This window comes from Epinephelus moara, chromosome 21, assembly GCF_006386435.1.
Source record: "Epinephelus moara isolate mb chromosome 21, YSFRI_EMoa_1.0, whole genome shotgun sequence".
NCBI classification, from domain to species: domain Eukaryota; kingdom Metazoa; phylum Chordata; class Actinopteri; order Perciformes; family Serranidae; genus Epinephelus; species Epinephelus moara.
In genome coordinates, this window is record NC_065526.1 from 34,157,749 (window position 1) to 34,178,074 (window position 20,326).

Genomic DNA, 20,326 nt, shown 5'->3' on the forward strand with positions numbered 1-20,326 from the left:
CCTGTGACTTCAGGCAGAGAGACCGCTGCATCAGAGCAGAAGAGCACGTTTTAAAATACATTTATTTTATCAATTAGTTATTAACTTTTACTATTTTTAGCAACTTGCCCAATCGGGCAAGTGAGTTGTTAGTTTACATGCCCGACCGTGAGTTTTACTTGCCCCGGGCAATCGGGCAATCCTTATTGTTGAGCCCTGAATAACTGATGTTCATGTTGAGTAGACATGATTACTTAATTAATAATGCTTAAGTGGCAGAAAAGCAATATTTCTAAGCTTATCAAATGTGGGAATATTTGCTTTTCTTTGTTTGTACATACTATTAAAAAAATCATCTCTATGCTCTTGATTGCTAATCAGGCAAAATAAGTATCTTAGAAGATGGCACATTGGGCTCTGCAAGACAGCGACAGTTCTAAATCCTGTGGAAGCCCACACAAACAACCTTTAATCTCCACTTGATTTTGATTTTCTTTCAGCTATACGGTTTACACTGGGCCAAAGATGGTTTCTTGAGGGAAGAAGAACCACTCTATATTTTAATATTTGTAAGGACAGAGAGTGGACTGTCTCTTAGTGTTCAAAAAACCCAAAGGCATGGTGGGTAGGTCATCACCTCATGTAGCTAGTAGCTACCAAGGTAGTTGTCTGTGGATTAACTGACAGCTAGCAGAAAGTGAAAAGTATCTTATATCTCCCAGTTAAACTGTTAAACATATGATATCGTGGGCTCAGATAAATGAAAATGATGGTATTTTTAATTTTTAAATCTGGGGTAGGCAGTTTTACATAGGCATTATTGGGTAAAAATCCCATAATCAACTTTCAGAATATTGTTATTCAAGTAATCTGAGAGAAAACTTGACTTTTTCAGGCTTTAAGTTCTGTGTCCACAAGGTGTTTTTCCTCAGCAGAGAAGCGTCGTCAGGGCACTGGAGATTGTTTCATAAAAAAGAGCTCAGGGCACTATTTTTAATGACGTGCTCCGTATGGGTTTATTCTATGCCGACACTATCTTGACACTAACATTAGCTAGGTGGCTATAGTATGAAAAGTATGGACTTGTGGATGTATTTTCTTTTTGTCTGACCAATTCAACCATTAAAAGCCTCCTGTGAACAGGTGTTGCAAATTAGCATTTCGCTTCAAATATTAAACACAGTGCATCTGGTTCTGGTGCATAGATGTACAATTCCAATGCTACTGTGATGTCCATACCCCCCAAAAAAACTAAACTAAACCTTCTGTTGCTGCCGTCACACAATTAAGACTTGGGCTGGGGGTGTAGCACTGGCCAAATTTGAGCTGTCACAGTCGCTGACTGAAGCCCCAGAGATGCTACCTGCTCTCCTGCCAGCAAAGCAGTCCACAGCGGTGTGGAGCAAGGCAAAGGGAGGAGGAGAGGCTAAAAGGTGTGTGCAACTGTCCAATGAAATAAGATTAAATCAATCAATGTATGGGAAACAGTGGGTTACTGTATGAAACACATGCATATGCCACTGGTCATCTAGTGGGAGGGGGTTGGGACAGAGAGGAGACAGCTGCAAGAGAGGGTGTTTTTTTCAAATTCTGCCATTTTTGTTTTGCCTTTTCCATATTTTTGCCCACCCCAGCCTTAACTGCTTTCTGACATTTTATAAACTGAATTGGCAGCTATTTTATACTCTGGTTTTCAGGTTGCATCTGTCTCGCCAACAACATCAACAGTGTTCAATTTCGTCATTTGAGGATAATTCACATTACAGGGTTGGTCAATAACATTTTCACTGCATGAAACAATAACAAGTTGAAACAACTTGCAGCTCCTGTCAGTTTCGCTGTAGTTAGATTTTTATTAAATATACCAGTTTCACAAAGAGCACACTGCAGTCAAAACTCAAAGGTAACATGTAAAGTACAAGCACCAGTGGAGTCTAATGCTACTCCACTGGCAACAATGTCAAACTTTGCATGGAATGGATCTGAATTGTACCAGCCAAATTATTGTTCCAGAAAGATGATTTGAATGGGAGGCAGTTAAGGGCTGACTACCTTCCAAGCCTCCGGCCCAGATGTGCAAATCACTGCCAGAGCAAATACAGCTCGAGTCTCTCCCAGAGGGCGACTTTATTACCTCACCTCCCGCGCAATTTATGGCACAACGCCAAAAGGGTAAATTTCTAATAACGTAGCCGGGCTCCTCTGACACTAACGAGTGGCTGCAGTCCTGCAGCTAAAATTTACTGTCAGTCACGGAATCTCCCCTTTTCAAATTGCTTCTTAGATGCTTCACAGAGAAGCAATTTGGCGAGAAAAATGTGAGCTACTGTAAAAGGTGGGAAAAAAAATGTGGAATTTAAATTACCGCCAACCAACCATGCACACACACAAGCACATTTAAAACCAGATACACATTTTAAATGATGTTACTTCAAAGAGGTTGATTGGCTAAAGAAAATAAAAGAACCTCAGCATGCCTCATCACAAGATTCTTTTTTCTCTTCCCAAAATGAGGCATACAGCTTTATGATTTCGCCTCTAACTAGAACATTGAGACCATCCCTTAAAAAGTTTGGATCTCTGTCTCTCTGAGGTCTTCAAACACTCAAATAATTACTAGGGGTTAGCTGAGGATGAGGTGCCCTGATGTGACATGGATGAGGACAATGGGGAACTCACTGCTGTTGGCAACAGGGGTACTGTGCGATAACCTACAGTGCTGTATGTCAAACTGACTGAAGAGGTCAAAACCCGTGATGCTCAATTTTTCTACCATTGAACACTGTTAGATTGAAAGGGAGCTGATTTCTTTCAATGTATTAAAATGTTCACAGAAACATCTGAAACCACTTCTAAAGCATAATTCCAAAATTTTGCGAAAAACCCTACTTTAAAAGAAATCAGTAAACTAAATGTGAAAAATATAAAGGTATGTCAATGTAAAAGCCAATGTATTGTAAGCATATGGTTGGATGATGAAGTGAATAACACTGCAGCTGTTTTTACAACCTTCTGTGGATGTTTTGATACCTTTTGCCACCTCACAATTAACAATGACGGCTTGACAATATGTAAGTGCTGCTCCAACATAACTGCAAAATAGCAGGGATGAGGCACTCTGAGCATATTATGGTTAATGTCTATGTTTTTACCAACTGACAGTCTGACAGACTGTTGTAGAGTATCAGGAGCAATAAACAGTCCATTGAGAGAAGACTTTTTTGCATTGCTCTATCAGACACAAAGCTTTTGCATTCCTCGAAGCACAATAACATAGAGAAATCTTCAACTACTGACAACTGACAGCAGTCCACAGCCTGACACATAAACACCAGATAGTTTGGTTAGCCACCAAGCTGGCCCAATAAATCCCCATGCAGTTAGCTACAATCGCAAATTCAGGGGGCTGATTTCTGTGTTTACTTTCAGTCAATAAAAATCAGACCTAAGCTTTTGAAAGTTTTCGAAAATTTTTCCTGAATTTTTCCTGAATCTCTACAACAGAAGTGGCTAATGCAAAGTTAGCACAACCCATAGTGAAAGGGGCCACAATTATGAATATATGATTAAGTCGAGGAAATGCCATGCCAGACAGAACTGTCAACTTACAATTCTGTCTGATATAATTCTGTTACACTTTGTTTCTATCTTCTGTCTGACATTTCGTCCACTCCAACCGATATCTGTGGGGGAGGGGGGGGGGGGGGGGTCGATTTCCCCAAAGCAATCACTAGAGACCAAGGTATCTGCCTGAATGTAAAGTCATTTTAAGTCCACACCTAAAGAGTGGAGCACAGCGAAGTAGAAACAAACTACAATGTCAAGCGATATTGAGGAGACATGGTGATTGGAACAGCGCCGATAGCAGCATTTACTTTGTCTGCAGCACTTGCCATTGTTGTTATTACTCCTTATTTGTTCTGGCGGACTGCTTGACAAGGCTCAACAACACCTTGACAGTCCCATTATTCCCCCTCTGACTGGCTAATTGATCCCGATTGGTTGATTTTTATCTTAACTGAGGTTTCATGTCATGACGCCAGACAAATCAGTGAACTGGAACTCAACTGTGAGGGTGGATTCAAAAGACTGGACCCACGTCAGGAAATATAATTTTCCCATAAATCAATTAATTCCTGAAATCATTGTGAAAGACATGTAGTGCTTCTAGCAACCATTACCACAGCTTCTGCGTTGGATAAAAATCACACTGAAAGGGCAGATACGTTAATCGCTATTGATTGGTTAGGGCAAACCAACCAGAAGGAAGGAAGGACCATTATGATCCCAAACAGGGGGATCTCAATGATATGGGAGCACCTTCCATTGTGTAACCTGCATGGTTTAGCTAGCAGTTATCACTGGACAAAGCTGCAACCTCTGATGCTAAAAAATGAAGCCAATGCAGAAGTGCCAAAAACTGCAGTTCCTCTACTGGTCACTTGAGGCTGGCTCCAGAAGTGAGTCAATCCCCATAGACCCCTGTGTTAAAATGCCCAACTTCACAGCAGAAATGAACATGTTTAAAGCCTAGTACAAAAAACAGTTTTAGATTGGATAACAACCACGGGACTGTATAGTAATTACTTTGTTCAAGGGGCATACCAAACTAAAACAAGTCAGGGACAACTTTGAATGACCTGTACCAAACAGTTCTGGATACATACATGCACCATTGCACCCCTACCGAACAGGGTAGGTATTAACTACTAAAATCACCAATTTTGGGTGAAATACCAATTCAGTTAAACATCATGTTTCTTAACCTGTCAGACACTTGGCAACAACTTCAACAAAATACAGATCTGTGCTGTATCCAGTAAGGCCCTTAAACCTAAGTAATGTCTTGCCAATTTACCTCATGAAGCTGCAACCAGATACAGTAAAGTGCTCCCAAACCTAATCAGATCATCTGTGTTACTTAAAAGAAAGCTGTGCTGCTGTTATATTTGCTCATTATTGCTGCTGAGTTGGCCTACAATATGTGTTAATGCTCAGATACGCAGATGCCAGCAAGTGGCATGATGTCCCACACACCAGGTATACTGGTGAAGAGACAGAAATATGCTGAGAGGAACCACGTACGACATTAATCATAACGAGGCTATGGCAGACTCAAACAGCCATGGAGAGAGCCAGTGTGAGACAACGACAACAACTGGATCCTTAACACCAGCCAGGAAGAGTTTTGTGCTTACACAAACAGCATTCAGCAGGCATCTTATCACAGTGCTGCTGGAACACTGGTTTAAATGTAATTACTGCTTGTTATCAATACAGCAGCACAATGTTAACGTAAATTGATTTTCTGAGAGGACATACGGTATATGCAATAAGTGAAAGTTCTGGTTTGTAATTCAGAGCTGGCACCCCTTTATTTCACAACAGAGGTTTTGTCAGACAGCAAAGAAAATCAAGCAACAAACAAAAGAAAAATAAACAAATAAATAAAAAAAAGGTGCAGCTGCTCCAGCGTTTATAGTTGAATAGCAGTGATGCTATTTGCACGCTACGAATGCGAAATTGTGTTGGGCTCCCCAGTGTGAAATTTCATTAAAAGTTTTCCGTCCCGGAGTAGAACGCTACGTAAGGAAATGTCAGCTACAAATTCAGACTCATTAATATGCAACACCAGTCCTGAGAGATCTGTTGTGCTGTGCATTTGCCTTAGCTTATTTCCCTCCACCCCATAATGAATTAACTGTTGTCTAAATTAGGCCGTTAAATGAACTATTCAAACTATTCAAAAAGTCACCACGGCGCCATGGCGTAAACACTTGATAATACTGCAAACATCATTAGGGGCCATCATAGGACTATTCCCAAAATCCATATGTATGTTAATTAAAATAGGGACTGAGATTATTTTATACATACTGCAGTGCTTTCTAAAGTACTGACGATTGCAACGGAATGTATCTGTTGTGACAGTGGCAGGAAAAGTAATTCATGTTTGCAAGACACATAATAAGTGATTCTTCTTCCTCCCAGTAAAAGAGAAACACTGATGTCAAATTCTGCCAGGACTTTCTCTTTTCTTGCTTTGAAGTCTGACAGTTTCTCCTGTCTAGAGCTGGGTATGGAACCTCAATACTTCTGAAGTACCAAACTAAATGTGTCTTTAGCGTCAAGTATCAAAAGTTTCAGTTAAGTCATTTGTCAAACAGAAAGGCCAACACTTTGCTCGTTACCGCATCTAAAATGGGAGATTTGCTTCTTGTCTTGGCTTTACATTGGCAACTGCATATCTCTGAGTTTTAGACTTTTGGTCACATTAAATAAGCAATCAGAAGACCTCATCTTGGAATCTAAGATACTGTGAAAACGATTTGTTACTATTTTCTGACATTTTTCAGTCTAAACAATGACTACATGAACTGACAAACTTAAAATGAAAATAATTAGAGATGTCCCAAGTAGCTTGGGTTCAGTATCACACTGATTCAGGCATTTCTGGAAATCAGACTGATCCTTTTATCACTGTACTGTAGGAGTTTTGTCCTCAGCCTGCTTGTGTTGCAGTGCTGCTCTCCTTTACAACACAGCAGTGCTATTCAACTATACTGTTCAAGGTGTCACATTTTCAGAAAGCAACAGGACCAGGAGCCGAACATTTCCTTGAGCTAATACTGTCATCATGAATGTACATTTGACACAACATGCCACCAAAAAATTCTATAACACTATATTGCAAAAGTATCCGAATAATAAACAAGCTTGCATAAACAGTGACATGCAAAGGAAGGCTTTCTTATAGGCTTTTCTGTTAGTGACGGCGCAGGAGCACTCTTCTGGTTTGAAGGATTAACCGTGGCAAAATGTCTGTTTTTCATATGATTTGTTTTGTCCTTTTGGTTTTACATTTTATCGATGTGCAAACAGCCCAAAAGTTGAGCATTTGTGAGTATTTCACTGCATATCAGAGTGAAAATTGAAGTGTGAACATTTTTGGGAGCATTAGTGAGTTCAGACACTGAGTGCGGCCCAAAGGACCAGTCACCATCACTTTTGCCAGTTAAAGTGACAAACAGGTAGCAGGTAGCAGCTCATATCAGCTATCATTACTTTACGTTAATTGAATCACTTGTTTGTTGTTGTGTGTCTATGTATTGAGCAGTTAGCATATTTTGCTAATTAAAAAAAATGGGTGAAAACATGTTTATAGACCACAAAACTAGGTTATCCATAAAATAGTTTCCTTTTGGTACAAACTCAGGCATCAAATTGGATGCTAAAAACCTGCAGTACCAGTCCAATTTGTGTCCTACAAGGGTAAGTGATGCTTTAAAATAATTTTCAGTTTTCTGTACATTAAGGCTTTACATGGGTTGACGAATTGTCATCCATAACTAGCTGCTCTGATGATCCACCATCGGTTCCTTGCTGAATGTTCATTTGGAATTATATCCGGAAGTAATGCTGTAGTTTGCATCATGTGTTGGTGTAGCTGGTGAGGTTGGATAAAACCCTAAATGTGGCTGATTTTAAGCTAAGCCAGTTAGAAATGATCTCTTCTGAATCCTGAATACTGTAAGAATTAAAGTATTAAATTCCTAATACTGTATGCCTGCTGAAAAGTCATATGTCCATGGTTGTCCTGGTGGTCTTGGGGATTAAGATGCTGGACATGTAATCAGTTCAAATCCAGCCAGAGACCTTTTATTTCCACGTCATCTCCTATCTCTCTCTCTTCTCATTTCCTGTCAGCCTCTAACTGTGTGCTGACAAAGATAATAAAAAATGTCCCCCAATATACTTGAGAAAACTCAAAAATTCCACACAGATTAAACAGCGATATGATATGTTATTCATGAGAAAGTCTGCAGAGCATGTGTGCCATCTATGCTCCTGATTACAAGCAACTGACTACCTTGAAATAATGCTTATGTGTAGGGTTGGGCATACAGTAAGTGACAAACTGCAGCCTATCTCCTCAGCCACGAGGTGAAAACTGCATATACACATCTGACACAAATATAAAGGCACTGCAGGCAGAAAAATAAAGTATCCATGGAAATGCATGTATGACAAGACAATTCAAACAGCAACTGCTCTGAAAAGTGACAACAAAGAGATGAAACAGCTCTGTAGATCTAACAGCCAAAACACACACGTTCACATACTCGCCATGCTTTTTACTTCTACCCTGTTGATTGCTGACTTGGGCTGGTAGAACACTACATAGTTGTACAATCAGGCCCAGAGCCATCAGTAACAACACTAAACCTTCACATAAACATCCAAAACACAAAGCTGGCAAAACTTGGTGTATAAATGTTACACTGAAAAGCACACAGAGCCACGCAGTGAGCTTCAGTGCTCCCAGTAGCAGAGGAACATGCTCACGGCAGCAGCAGCAGCAGCAGCAGCAGCAGCAGAGGCTGATCAGCACCATGGACAGCGGCCAGCTAACTTCCACAATGCAAACTTTTACTGCTCTCTGCCAAACTCTCTGTTATCCACGTATAGCTAAATGTCCAGTCAGTGTGGACTTGGTTTGCTCTAAACTTAACCAGTGTTGGCTTTCTAAAGCCCAAAAACCCAACACAAGAGCGTGAACTGTCGCCTTTTTATCAGCTGCAGAACATACATGACACTGAGAGCACAAAGCGACCACATAACAGCAGAAAGAGATGAGGGTAAAAGTTGTAGTAAAGTGAGAGTAGTTTGGCGGCATACTTGCTAGTCTGAAAACTATCAAGTAGTTCCCTACGCATGTAGCTAACGGCGCCACGTGTGTAAGCTAACATTAGGGAGAATATACAAAGCATGAAGGCGACGCTGCTTTTACACATGTAGCCTATTAATGCTGGACATGAGTGAAATTGAGGAAAAACTACACTGTTGTTAGCATGAGGATGCTATGCGGCCTATTATTGCAATTATAAGTGCTAAGTGTTAGTTTAGCCCGCCAATATTATCAATAACAGGCGCTAAATCAATTATCAAGCATTGGCGGACTGATTATGACAAATAAACGCAGCTAACTGTGCTAGTTAGTCACTGTGGTTGTCTTATATAGTATAGTGTTTTTCAAAGCAGTGAAAACATGGTATGGAGCCAGGCCTAAGCTAATAGACAGATGTTCCGGTGTAATAATAAAGAGTGAGGGGGTTTTAATCCGCTCAATTAGCGGCTAATGAACCGCGGAGACCGTCGGTGTTTCACAGACTCACCTAAGACGAAAAAGGGGAGCTCGGTGTTCTCCAGGTCGTCCACCACCACGACGTCTCCGGGAAAATCGTTTCTAACGGAGAACAGCAGCTTGGGCTCGGAGGCCGACGGACTGTGCATGATGCTCAGGTCGTTTTCCCTCAAAAACGGCAGCGCCGACACGGTGACGCTCTTCATCTTGCACTCGGTGTCCTGGCTCTGGTCCTCGTCGCCGTTTAGACACCGGACATTAGGCGCTAAGACGGCCAGAAGGAGCCACGCGAGCCCCAGAAGCAGCAGCGGTCTCGGCCCCATGTTGATGCTCGCCATCTCCGTCGCTCCGTTTCCTCTCCCCTCCTCGCTGTTTCTCTCGCAGGCTGCTTCGGTGTCTCAGCCCGGCGGATGAGAGAGCAGCGGAGTGAGTGAGGGGGGGGGGGGGGTGTGATACACCAGCGGGCTCCCACAGTGGTGAAAACAAACGCTCCTTGTGTCTCACATATGATCAATCACGAGGGGTTTCTAGATACAACACTGAACATTGACTGTGTGTGGTTGTCGTGCGTTTTAATGCTGTTGACCCTTTTACTGTAATTGATCGATAAACTGTCCAAATGGCTCTGTAATGGCTGGACATAGATTGCCAACAGGACATGCACCCAGAATGCCCTTGGGGTCCCATCACCAAAAGCATCACAATTTCTAATTTAATTGTACAAATGCCCCCTCGTACACATTTGCATATCATCTCCAATCGACACCACCATCTTCAGTAGTTTGCCTGACCTCTGTGACTGGGTGGACACTTGACTGGGTGCATGCATAATTGCCTAATTGATGGTGTAGATGTACAAGCTGAATGTAAAATTCACAGAATGTAGCGCCACCAAAGCAGGAAGACAGGCCGGATGATTTTAAATTTGCACTGGAAAACTTTAAAAGGGATGCTAATAAAAGAAATGTAGGCAATGCAGATAGAGATGGAGTTTATTTGTTCTGAAGTTAATGGGGCAGAGGCTTAAACTCAATCCCGATGTTCAATAAACGTCATTGAAAACAAGTAATATCCCATAGCTTCACATAGCCCATTATCCATTCAATGGCCTTTTACTCATTGTAAATTAAAGCTATCATCTGCTTAGGTAAGTACAGGTTGACAGATACCAAGCTTAAAAAGAAAACACAATGTTAATTTGACATTCATATGTTATTGTTGACAATCACAGTTTTTCTGTGTGCCCATGCACACACACGATTGCAGTTACTTTAGCTCAACGTCATTTACACTACAGCAGTTTCACCCTTCCTTCCACAGTGCCCAGTCATTAGAGCACCTAATGATGCATACCTGTTTTCACTATCACTGACCCAGCAGATGATCTGAATAACAACAAAAAATAACATACCTCACTACAGTTCAATAACCTTATGGAACACAAATAAAACAACACAAATTAAACAAGCTGGTCATGAACTGAAACACTCAAATGTATGATTTAACACAAAAACTGTTATAAGGCTATTAGAGCTAGCTGTGAGTGAGTTCATAATATGGCTAATTTTAAATGTGAACTAAATTAATTATATGAAGTTACTTGAAAAGGGCAATTCATTTCAACAAACAATTATTAAACTGATCAGATAAACATTTTAATTTAGCTCCTAGGTCTTCAACAGGGGTCTGTGAACCCTACAGGGCCCTCAGAGTGACTGCAGGGGGACTGCCAAATTATTGTTTGATAATTTAAGTTTTGATTTATGTTTTCTTCTGTTTTTTCAAAAATTAAAATATATCTGAAAATACACATTACGTTGAATCCAACATATTGTTGGTAAAGATAAATCGATTATTAGTAGAAAACAAACAAAAAACATTTAATTTACGGTACACAACATAGATGATAGGCTAACTGTTACCCGTAAATCCTTGCGCAATCATGTTGGCTAGCAAATGGTTGATCCCTGTGCGGCACCTGTCCATAACAGCAAGGTGAACTACTGTCGTTAGCTAACAGTTATGTATTACTGAAACATATTGGTCAAGTAGCTGTATTATTATTTCAGGTGAAAGGAGAGACTTGTGAGTTACAGTGGATTGTTTTGTAGCTTTTAGAGCAAGAGACTATGAAAAATCGTCCACCTAGAAAAAAACAGGATACATAAATATATGGATCTGCCAATAATCATTATTTCAGTAGCTCAGTATCATATTTACCATCTTTAGGATGCCTTACATGTTATTGTAGGTAATTTTAGTAGGGATTCCCTGCTCTGTCTCTCTTTCAGCTAAGGGGTCCTTTGCCTGAAAAACACTGAAGACCCCTGATTTAGCCAATTAAAATTCAGCAAATGTATTTGAGCTAATTCTCCACCTTCATTAGTCATATATTCTTCTATGTAGTTCTGCTAATCTGTTTTAAGGAAGACATATAACAATGTTCTAACATTGACAAACTTTAATGCACACACACACACACACACACACACACACACACACACACGTATATATATATATATATATATATACCTCACTGACATAATGCATTTCTATCCACCCCTTACCATAACTTTACAACTAAATGCCCAACCCCAAAGCTTATCCTAACCCTAACCTAAACCCCATTCTAACCTGAACGTTAAGACCAAGTCACAACCCTTAGGCCTTTGAAGAAGGAGGACTGGCAAAAATGTCCTTACTGTCCAAAAATGTCCTCCCTTTGTTGGTGTTATGTTTTGGTCCTTACAATGTAGCAAGTTCAAGAACACACACACACACACACACACACACATAAACACACAGGTGCTTTTGGTTGCTCTGTCTCGTAAGACTTCCTCTCATGTTTGAGGGAGGGCGGGGCTATACTAAATAAATGAGGTTACCTTACTCTGTAATATTAATGATGAGTCATTGCAAAACCAAACATCCACCTTCTCCTATTATAGTCTAGTTTTTTTGCATTGCATTTTAAAATGCATTGTATTTTAACATGTAATTAGCGTGCACTGTCACTGTCACTATAAATCCTGCACACTGTATAAAGTATATAGACATGTATACATGCACATACTGTACATACTCATCCAGTCAATTTTGTGTGAGTACATTTAGAGCAATGAAAAAAAAAAACTGTGTCTGATTCCTTATATGTGTCCACATACCGGGCCAATAAAGCTGATTCTGATTTGGATAATAGTGTATTAGTGTAAGTGTAATTTGTCCTGTCCTAACAAGCGCAACAAAGCTAATAGGAGAGTCAGGGAGATTTTGAGTGCAGCTGTTTGGCCTTACAACCTGTGAAAATGAAAAAAAAGTTTTGAATTACTTTTAGTTTTAAATGAGGTTAAATTATTTCAAGTTTTTTCTAAATTTTCTCACTCTGCTGCTGGTCTTGGTTCTTGGAACATAATTGCACTGCCACTTTGGCAAGGACTCTTGAAATAAAATATGTTTAAATAAAGGTCAATTAGGAAGTTAATCCATATTTTAGACTCTGCACTTAGAAAGTTTTGTCACAGATTAAACCTTAGCCATGCACCCCGGATGAGTCTTTTGAGTTCAGAGAAATAACTGGCCCTTCTCCAGAATAGAAGATGGTGTAGAATGTAGCAGTAGCAGTTGTAGCAGTTGATCATCCAACAAAGGATTGTGAACAAGACATGGTAGGACTGACTCTGTTGATACCTTCTTTTTCAGAAATAATTGATGTAAATGAACAGAGACAGAGCATACATTACACTGCACTAAACTACAATGAACACTGCAGTGTGAGAGAACCCAGTATGCAGAGCTTTCTTTCCATTAGTTCCACTCATGCCTCTTGGTTTTAATAATGATTTAAGTAAGGTGTCATGTATCAGCACTGTCAGATGCATTTGTAGTCAGGATTGATGGTGGCTGAATGGAACATGCATTCATCTAGACTGTATTGAAAAAAAGCTGAATGTGATTGCTGTGGATGAAGTTAACTCACACACAGATATTGCTGGATATAAAGCTGAGCTTCAGACATTGTTTACTGCCCAACCTAATGGGTCCCAGTGTCCCTGCTAGGACCCATGTTCTGATTGGTTTGAGCATTTAAATGCTGAGCAGTAACACCCACAGCTGAAATTATGCAGTGTTCATATGATGTCATATATGGAAATGTGTTATCTTCATGTCTCTAATCTACCGTTCCACGCAGCTTTTGAGCTGTAAATGCTATTCATTAATTCTGTGATGGGAAAATGGTCTCCAGTAGTTTGCAGATATGGAAATGAATTCTGTGGTCAACATTTTTCAGAAAAAACCCATCTATTAACGAATTCACAAAGTCAAGAGGAAAAAAAATCTACAGTTTGTTTGGCAAAATGAGACTTTTACATTAAAATGCTCATTTGAATATTCATATTTTGATGACAACACCAAGTGTCATCTGATACAGATTTTGAAGCACAAAAACCCTGCACACTGAATCCAAAGCAAAAATCCACATGATGAGGCAAAATGGAAAGCCACATTAGCTCCCTTGCCTCTTACCACTCGAGATACCTCCCACTGCTCCCACTCTCTGCCAGCATCTTGCATTTGGCGCCGCAGCTACCTGAGTTATGAAATTATATAATGTGGTTACTTTCAATTCCACTCTGCTGTGAGCATCTTCATTGCTGCCGTGCATTTCGGAACAGACTAACGTTTTCTTCTCTTTGTCATGGAAGATTACAAAAGACATTGTATCCATATATTTCAGTATGGACCCAAGCGGTGCGCTAACCACCCAACATGGCCATTCTTAGAGCTACTTTGCCATTTTTGCTACTTTGAAGCAGCAGAACAAGCTGAAAACACAACTTTGACATAAGAAAAATTATTATTATTTAAATCATTATTATTAATATAAGATCAGAGTCCCCCTACACTCAAAAATGTGTTGTTCTTACATTTATGTCCCCTAAAACAGTGGTTCCGAACACGTACAGCCACGAGGTCCAGATTTCTCCTTGGTCATTAGTTTAAGGTCCACAGAGTTTAATGTATTTAGCATCATACTTGTTTTGGCCATGTCATCGTGCTAGTTTGCTGGCTCTGTCGAGTAGCTGTATGTTACTACTGCTGTAGTCACTCACTCTACAGCAGGAAACAACACAAAATAAATCTCTGTACTGGAAATTCACTGTACTGTACACTGTACTAGTGTGTTTTTTACAAACTTGACACATTCACAAGTCACTTGCGGTCTGTCCAGAATGAACCTGAACCCACTTTTGGACCTCGAACCACCAGCTGACAATCACTGCCCAAATATGTCTGACCTTGACTGTATACTGACTTGTATAGGTGCAAAGTTTGTTACTAGAAAGGTGCTTTTACATTCCTCTACTGAAGGGGCCAATGTCTGTGCGCCACCCTAAGATCTGAGACTCAAACAGAGATTATGTGCGTCACTAATACAAAAGAAAGTCGCTGTCTAAAACAGGAAAAACAAATATCGATGGGGGAACAGACTTTGACACAACACAGCAAAGACACCTGAAACTGTCAGTACAGAGATGCTTCCTCTAACGCTAATGCTATCCATGTTGATGCGTACTGCTTTTTCACTAGACAACCTAGCTTGAGCAGCTCTGGCATTTGGGAGAAGCTTTTTCTTGAGGGCTTTCTATCAGAAAGAGATTTCTTGGTTAGGGTTAAGAAAAAAAAAAGTGGTTTGATTTATAATGACTAGATTTCAGAAGGAAAAAGCCTAAAAGGAAAACTCCGCCCATGTGCGTAGCACTGCAGAAAGTGAAACCTGCCACATGAAGCAGTGGTGGGCAGGGTGGAGCCAAGATCCAGAATTTCTCAGTGAAGGAGAAAGAGTTGATGTGCTTTGAGCCCCTTCTCAGATTTTTTGGGGAAGACAGTGTTAAACAAAATATTAGTATTAATATAAATACACTTTTAAATATGTCTGGAAGGGGGCTTTAAAAAGGTGAAGACACTATGTGGAGAAGGGAATCTTCTTTCCTTTAAACTTACTCGTGTAGCTTTAAGAACTGCATTTTCCAAATGGCAAAAATGAAACTATTGTTGCATGTTTTCTTGGCTTATTTGTGGACAACTTGAATGACAACAACAAAATGGACAACAAACAAATACAGAGTAGAATTCCATTGAAATTGCTCTGGGATAAAATTTGCAGAGAGCTTTTAGACTCTAAATCCCTTGACTATTTTGTTGACCAGACAATTGCCATTTGGATTTGGATGCCAAAGCTGTAGGAAAAGAAGATTGTGTTTTCTGTGTCACCACTGTCCCTCCATTTAATATTTAAGCAGCTCTGTGGTCTCCCATTAACCACAATTTATCTGTCTTTCTGTTCTCATCAGTACCAGTTTTTTTGTCCAAAATAGGGCAATGTTTAGGATCTGAGCTAAAAAAAAAAGAGCAAGCAAGGAAGTGGATTGGCCCCAGTCACCCACAGCGAAGTATTAAAAAGTTAGCAGTGATTGAAGAGAATAAGTGGAGCAAACAGTGCCCAGGCTATCACACATTCATTATTTATGGTGGACTGGTGGTTCCTAAAGACACTGGTGAAGGGAAATTCATCAGTATTCAAATAAGATCAAGTGTACTCATAAAGTTTCTGCTTCCGGATGTGTTTGCCCTTTTGTACTTTAAGGCCTCTCTGCTGTTGGACAGTCCAGAAGAAATAAGTGACAGCAAAGATAAGGACAGAATGAAACTTTTCTGGTACAGTGCCTCAAGGCCCCAGAAGAACTTTTAAATGATCATTTGGGAGATTTTTACACACAGTGTCAGCATCAACTGAAAAATGATACTTCTCTTTACAGTTTGGAGGATAGGGCTGACGGTATTCTATATTTTTCTTCATGACAACAAATCCCATGAAAAGACAAAAAAATAACAATGGTTTGATCCCACATCAAAAATGGCCCCTGTATTCAAAGCCTGATATATCTTCTTCGTTGCGCTGGGTGACATGTTCCTTTATTACCATGAACACACTGGAGTTTACCTTAAATTAATCCCACATACACCATCCTGCTGCTCAAAATGCTCACTGGAGCACTGAATGTGTATCAATCAGCAACTGAAAATCACCCCCAATAAATGAAAACATGAAAGCAACTGTTTTGTTTCTATACAACTTGACCTTACATTACCCTCATATTGATTGACTAAAGGGTCCACAGAGTAATGGCCATTTTCCAAAGGCAGATGAATGCAGTGATAATTACATGAGTGAAGGGTTTGGTTAGGAGGCAGAAAGGAGTAGTTACCATGGAAGGAGACAGACTTCTCTCCTCTGTTCCAAAACCAAACTCAAAACCTGAAAAGTGTAGGGTTAGCTAGTTAGCTAGATACTAAGGGTAAAGCCTATTAAATGTATACACATGCTGCTTTTACTTTTTAGTAATTGTAGCAGTGAACAAAGACCTACCCCTCTTTACCGGGACAGGAGGGGAACAAGGAAAATTATTCAACCAGCGATGTGTCATTGCAGTGTGTGCAGATGAACAGTGTTTGGCTTTCCCAGTAGCTCCCTGCCTGCCTTTCAGGTGCTGGTCTTAAGGGGGGAATCCACACACCATACATGACATAAAGCTGGTTTAATATCCTTTTAATTTAATTGTCTTCTGTCTTGATTGCCAGGTCATGTGGTGGTTCACTTTTACACTGTGATTTGTAGGTGAGACTTTAGCTTCTATCGTTGTCTTTTCTAACCTGCTTTGTCCACTGAGTGAGTTTGGCATCCTGGATACATCCTTCATAGGCATATTGTAGACCCTTCAGTCTGCTTCTTTCTGAAATCACTTTTTCATTTTGTCACAAAATGTATAATATTTCTTCAGGGAGCGCAGCAGGTAGTAGCTCCATGCTAGCTCTGACAGCTTGACGTATTATCTGCTACTAAAAGCAAAGGAGGTGGGCATAGCAAAGGATAAATTGACATTTGACCTATAGCCTACATTCAAACAATTTCATAATCCATACCACATTTTCAAAATCACATTGACACCAATATTTCAGAAACAAAAACTCTTTATACCTTAAAGAAAAAAAAAGATTATAATAATTCTTAAGGCCAAGGGCTCCTGTTGGCTCCAGGGCCCTGAGCACATGCCCACCCTGCCCATACAGTAATCCATCTATGTTGGGACTGGGTGTCACATAATGGGTAGGAAAGTCAGAAAGCATTAAGAGAGGGGGTAACGCATTGTTGGTTTTGGTCTTTCCATGGGATTTGTTGACAGTCAGAAAAATACAGAATAATGTCAGCCTTACCCTTTAATTTATTTATTTATTAAAGGCTCTAACGTGGCTTTGCTTTTTGGCCAAACTGTCCTTCAACCACAGGGCTCAGGTTAAAGCCCCGGTGTCGTCAAACATCCGCCCCTCTGCAGTGTCCTTGAATCTTCACTTGCACTGTTCTGCACCTTACAGGGACCTCTGATCTCTCTGTCAGTGCAAGCTCCAGTGCTTTTCCCTGCAGGGATCCCTTAAATATCTTATTCCCCCTCTCCAATTACTTTACAGGTATTTAGCACTAATTTCATTTTTAGGCTGCATTTAACTACTCACCTGAAACGTCCTTAATTCGGTGAAAATGACTTTAACGTCAACTTTTGCTGTGGAATTGGAAAAGTGTCTCCTCAATGTATTATACAGTGATAAACAGAGCAAATGAGTGAGCAGCTTGGCTCTAGTCTGGATTATGCAGAGTTCCAGTGTTTATGATTAAAGGGAAGAGGGAAAGACTTGAAGAGAGAATGACAAAATGTGTGTGTGTGCGGAGAGACCAGAGAATGAATATATGCGCGCAGAGATTGTGAGACAGTGTGCACATGCGAAAGTGATTGCAAGCGAGGCAGAGATGAAATTCCGACAGATTCGCTCGCATGAGTTCTGGGTCGCTGCCGATAATCAAAAGCGGTGAAGAGGGTGGAATGGGGGGAGAGAGGGGGGAGAAGAAAGACAGTCAGTGAAAGTTGAGAGAGAGAGAGAGAAAGAGAGGGAAGGAAAGAAGAGAGCACATACATCAGGGGCTGTGACTAGCAGGTGCAGCGACGACGGGGAGGGCAGACTGTGGGCCTGATCAAGAGAAAGATCTCACTGTTTAATCTTGAGACACTTCCCGTTGCCAAACTAGCAAGGCTTTGGCCCGCTGTATGGCTTGTTCTGTGATCAGGAGCAAACAGATTCATCTTTTCAGCTCGCTTGCCCCTCAGCCTCTGCGTGGGCTGCAAAGTTGATTACAGCCTAGAAAAGGCCTTTGTCATCATGCTGTTGAAGCTCCAATAACTGGTTCAAATCATCCTGCAGCGGTTACAGTTACAGCCTCTAAAAAATGCTCAGTGCTTGATATAAACGTGCCACTTCAGACAAAGCGGGCGAGATTATGCAGAGCCTTTTAACCCACTGCTGGAGGACTGCATTGCCCTGAAATTGTTGGTTACATGTGCCTGTGTACTTGTACGTGTGTACTCGTGTTTATGTGTGTTTGTGTATTGCGAGCTCAGTGGGTGAGAGGGTGCAGTGATTGGATGCTAGCAACCACGTTTGGTGATGTGTAAATAATAATAGAACACATTATTTTCATCACAGAGAGCTAAATCTGAAGCTTACCTATGGATTTAAAACCATATACAGTCCAAGCTTACTCCAATTTCTCCACAATCCTCTGCAGTAATCTGTGCTTGTACTGTACTTTACCATAATCAGAAGCAATTCTTACAATCTTTACAATAAAGACTGTTGTCAGAGATGTTGGCTGTTACAAATGGCAAATTGTTCAACACTCACTAAGATTAAGTTTAATCTGCAGACTTCTATATGGCTAAAAAAACATAGTATTTTGTCCCTTTGTGATGTGAATTGGTTTGATCATATCTGGATAACACCTATTGGAAACTGAATCAAGAATATGCAACAAACTTAAATGGATAACCAGACATGGGTATATGAATACTGAGTCTGAAGTCCAAAATGATGTTTTTTTGTCTAAAGACAAAGGGCTACAGTATGTAAACCATCACTGTCAAGTTTTTAGAATTCTTGCTGTCTGCAGTATCTACACATAGTAACAATGGTATGGATATAGTTAGGCAAAGATTATGGTTACGGCTAAACGATACTTAAGGTATGGTTGGTTGAGCAACAAAATACTGAAGTTTTAAACAAACAATAAAACCTTAAAGGTGCAGTTCACCTGCAAAATATCTCTTAAACAGATGTAAAAAGACCGCTCTACAGAGTCCTACACCAGGTCGGGTAACCCACAAAAAGCTGTGTTGGGTAAAGATATGTATGTGTATAAATTCAGGGGTATGGGTAAAAATGAACTGCATGTGGGTGGGAGTGGGTGAGAACAAAAATGCATTTTTTTTTACTTTTCAGAATAAAACAAATGAAAAAGATGTGCAGTATAAGTGTAATATTTTGACATCTAAATCACAATTATCAAGCTCCAATTCCTTTTATTTTGAAAGTCATTGATACAAATTGAACCTTTGACACTGCTGTCACATTTGTCACTGAAGTGGAGGACTCCAGTGATGAAACTTTGCAGCCCAAAGATAAGAAGGCAGACCACATCAAGTTCAAGACACACAAGAAGGATCCTTTTAATGTTTTATGGTGGTGGAAGGAGCATGCTAAAATGTTTCCATCCTGGCACTGAGCGCAACCAGTGAAAGAGACTTTTCCTCCACTGGATTTGTAATTCATGAACGGAGAACCCAGTTTAATGTGAGTAACTGTAGCCTGTGTGTGTTTAATCACAGGTGCAGGTCAGGTCGTGGGACTTTTAGTAACAGGTATGGGCGGGTGCAGGTTTTCAAAAATGGACTTTGCTGCTCTGCTTGCATAGTTGCTGCTCACTATGTTATGATTAACTGAAAGTGATTGCTGTTTTGTGTTCTGTTTTGTTCTTTGTGGCCAACTTGACATCTTTTTTGAAGGCCTCTCTCTGTTTTTTCATTTTGTCATCCTGAACTGAAGAGCACCTGATTTTTAATATATTTTTTTCACACTGGTCTGACCCAAAGTGCAGCACTCCACCTCTCTCTCATCTTTGCTGTATGGTGAGTATTCTAATTCCAGGAGAAAATGTCTTGATCTACAGGGGATACCTATCAAAATACCTTGATAGGCACATAAACATTAACACATCAATTAAGACACGCTGGACACAGTTCATAGCATTATGACCCT

General features: G+C 40.3%; 1 protein-coding gene across 3 annotated transcripts in view; it reads right to left on the reverse strand.

Moving 5' to 3' along the window:
- Positions 1 to 9,491, reverse strand: part of astn1 (astrotactin 1) — a 605,257-nt gene extending 595,766 nt beyond the window's left edge. For all 3 annotated transcript variants that reach the window (XM_050074592.1, XM_050074591.1, XM_050074590.1), the window contains exon 1: positions 9,156 to 9,491. In XM_050074592.1, coding sequence (XP_049930549.1) covers positions 9,156 to 9,462 — 307 coding nt within the window. In that variant the 5' untranslated portion in view covers positions 9,463 to 9,491. The remainder of the gene's footprint in view (positions 1 to 9,155) is intronic.
- Between the last annotated feature and the right edge of the window lie 10,835 nt (positions 9,492 to 20,326).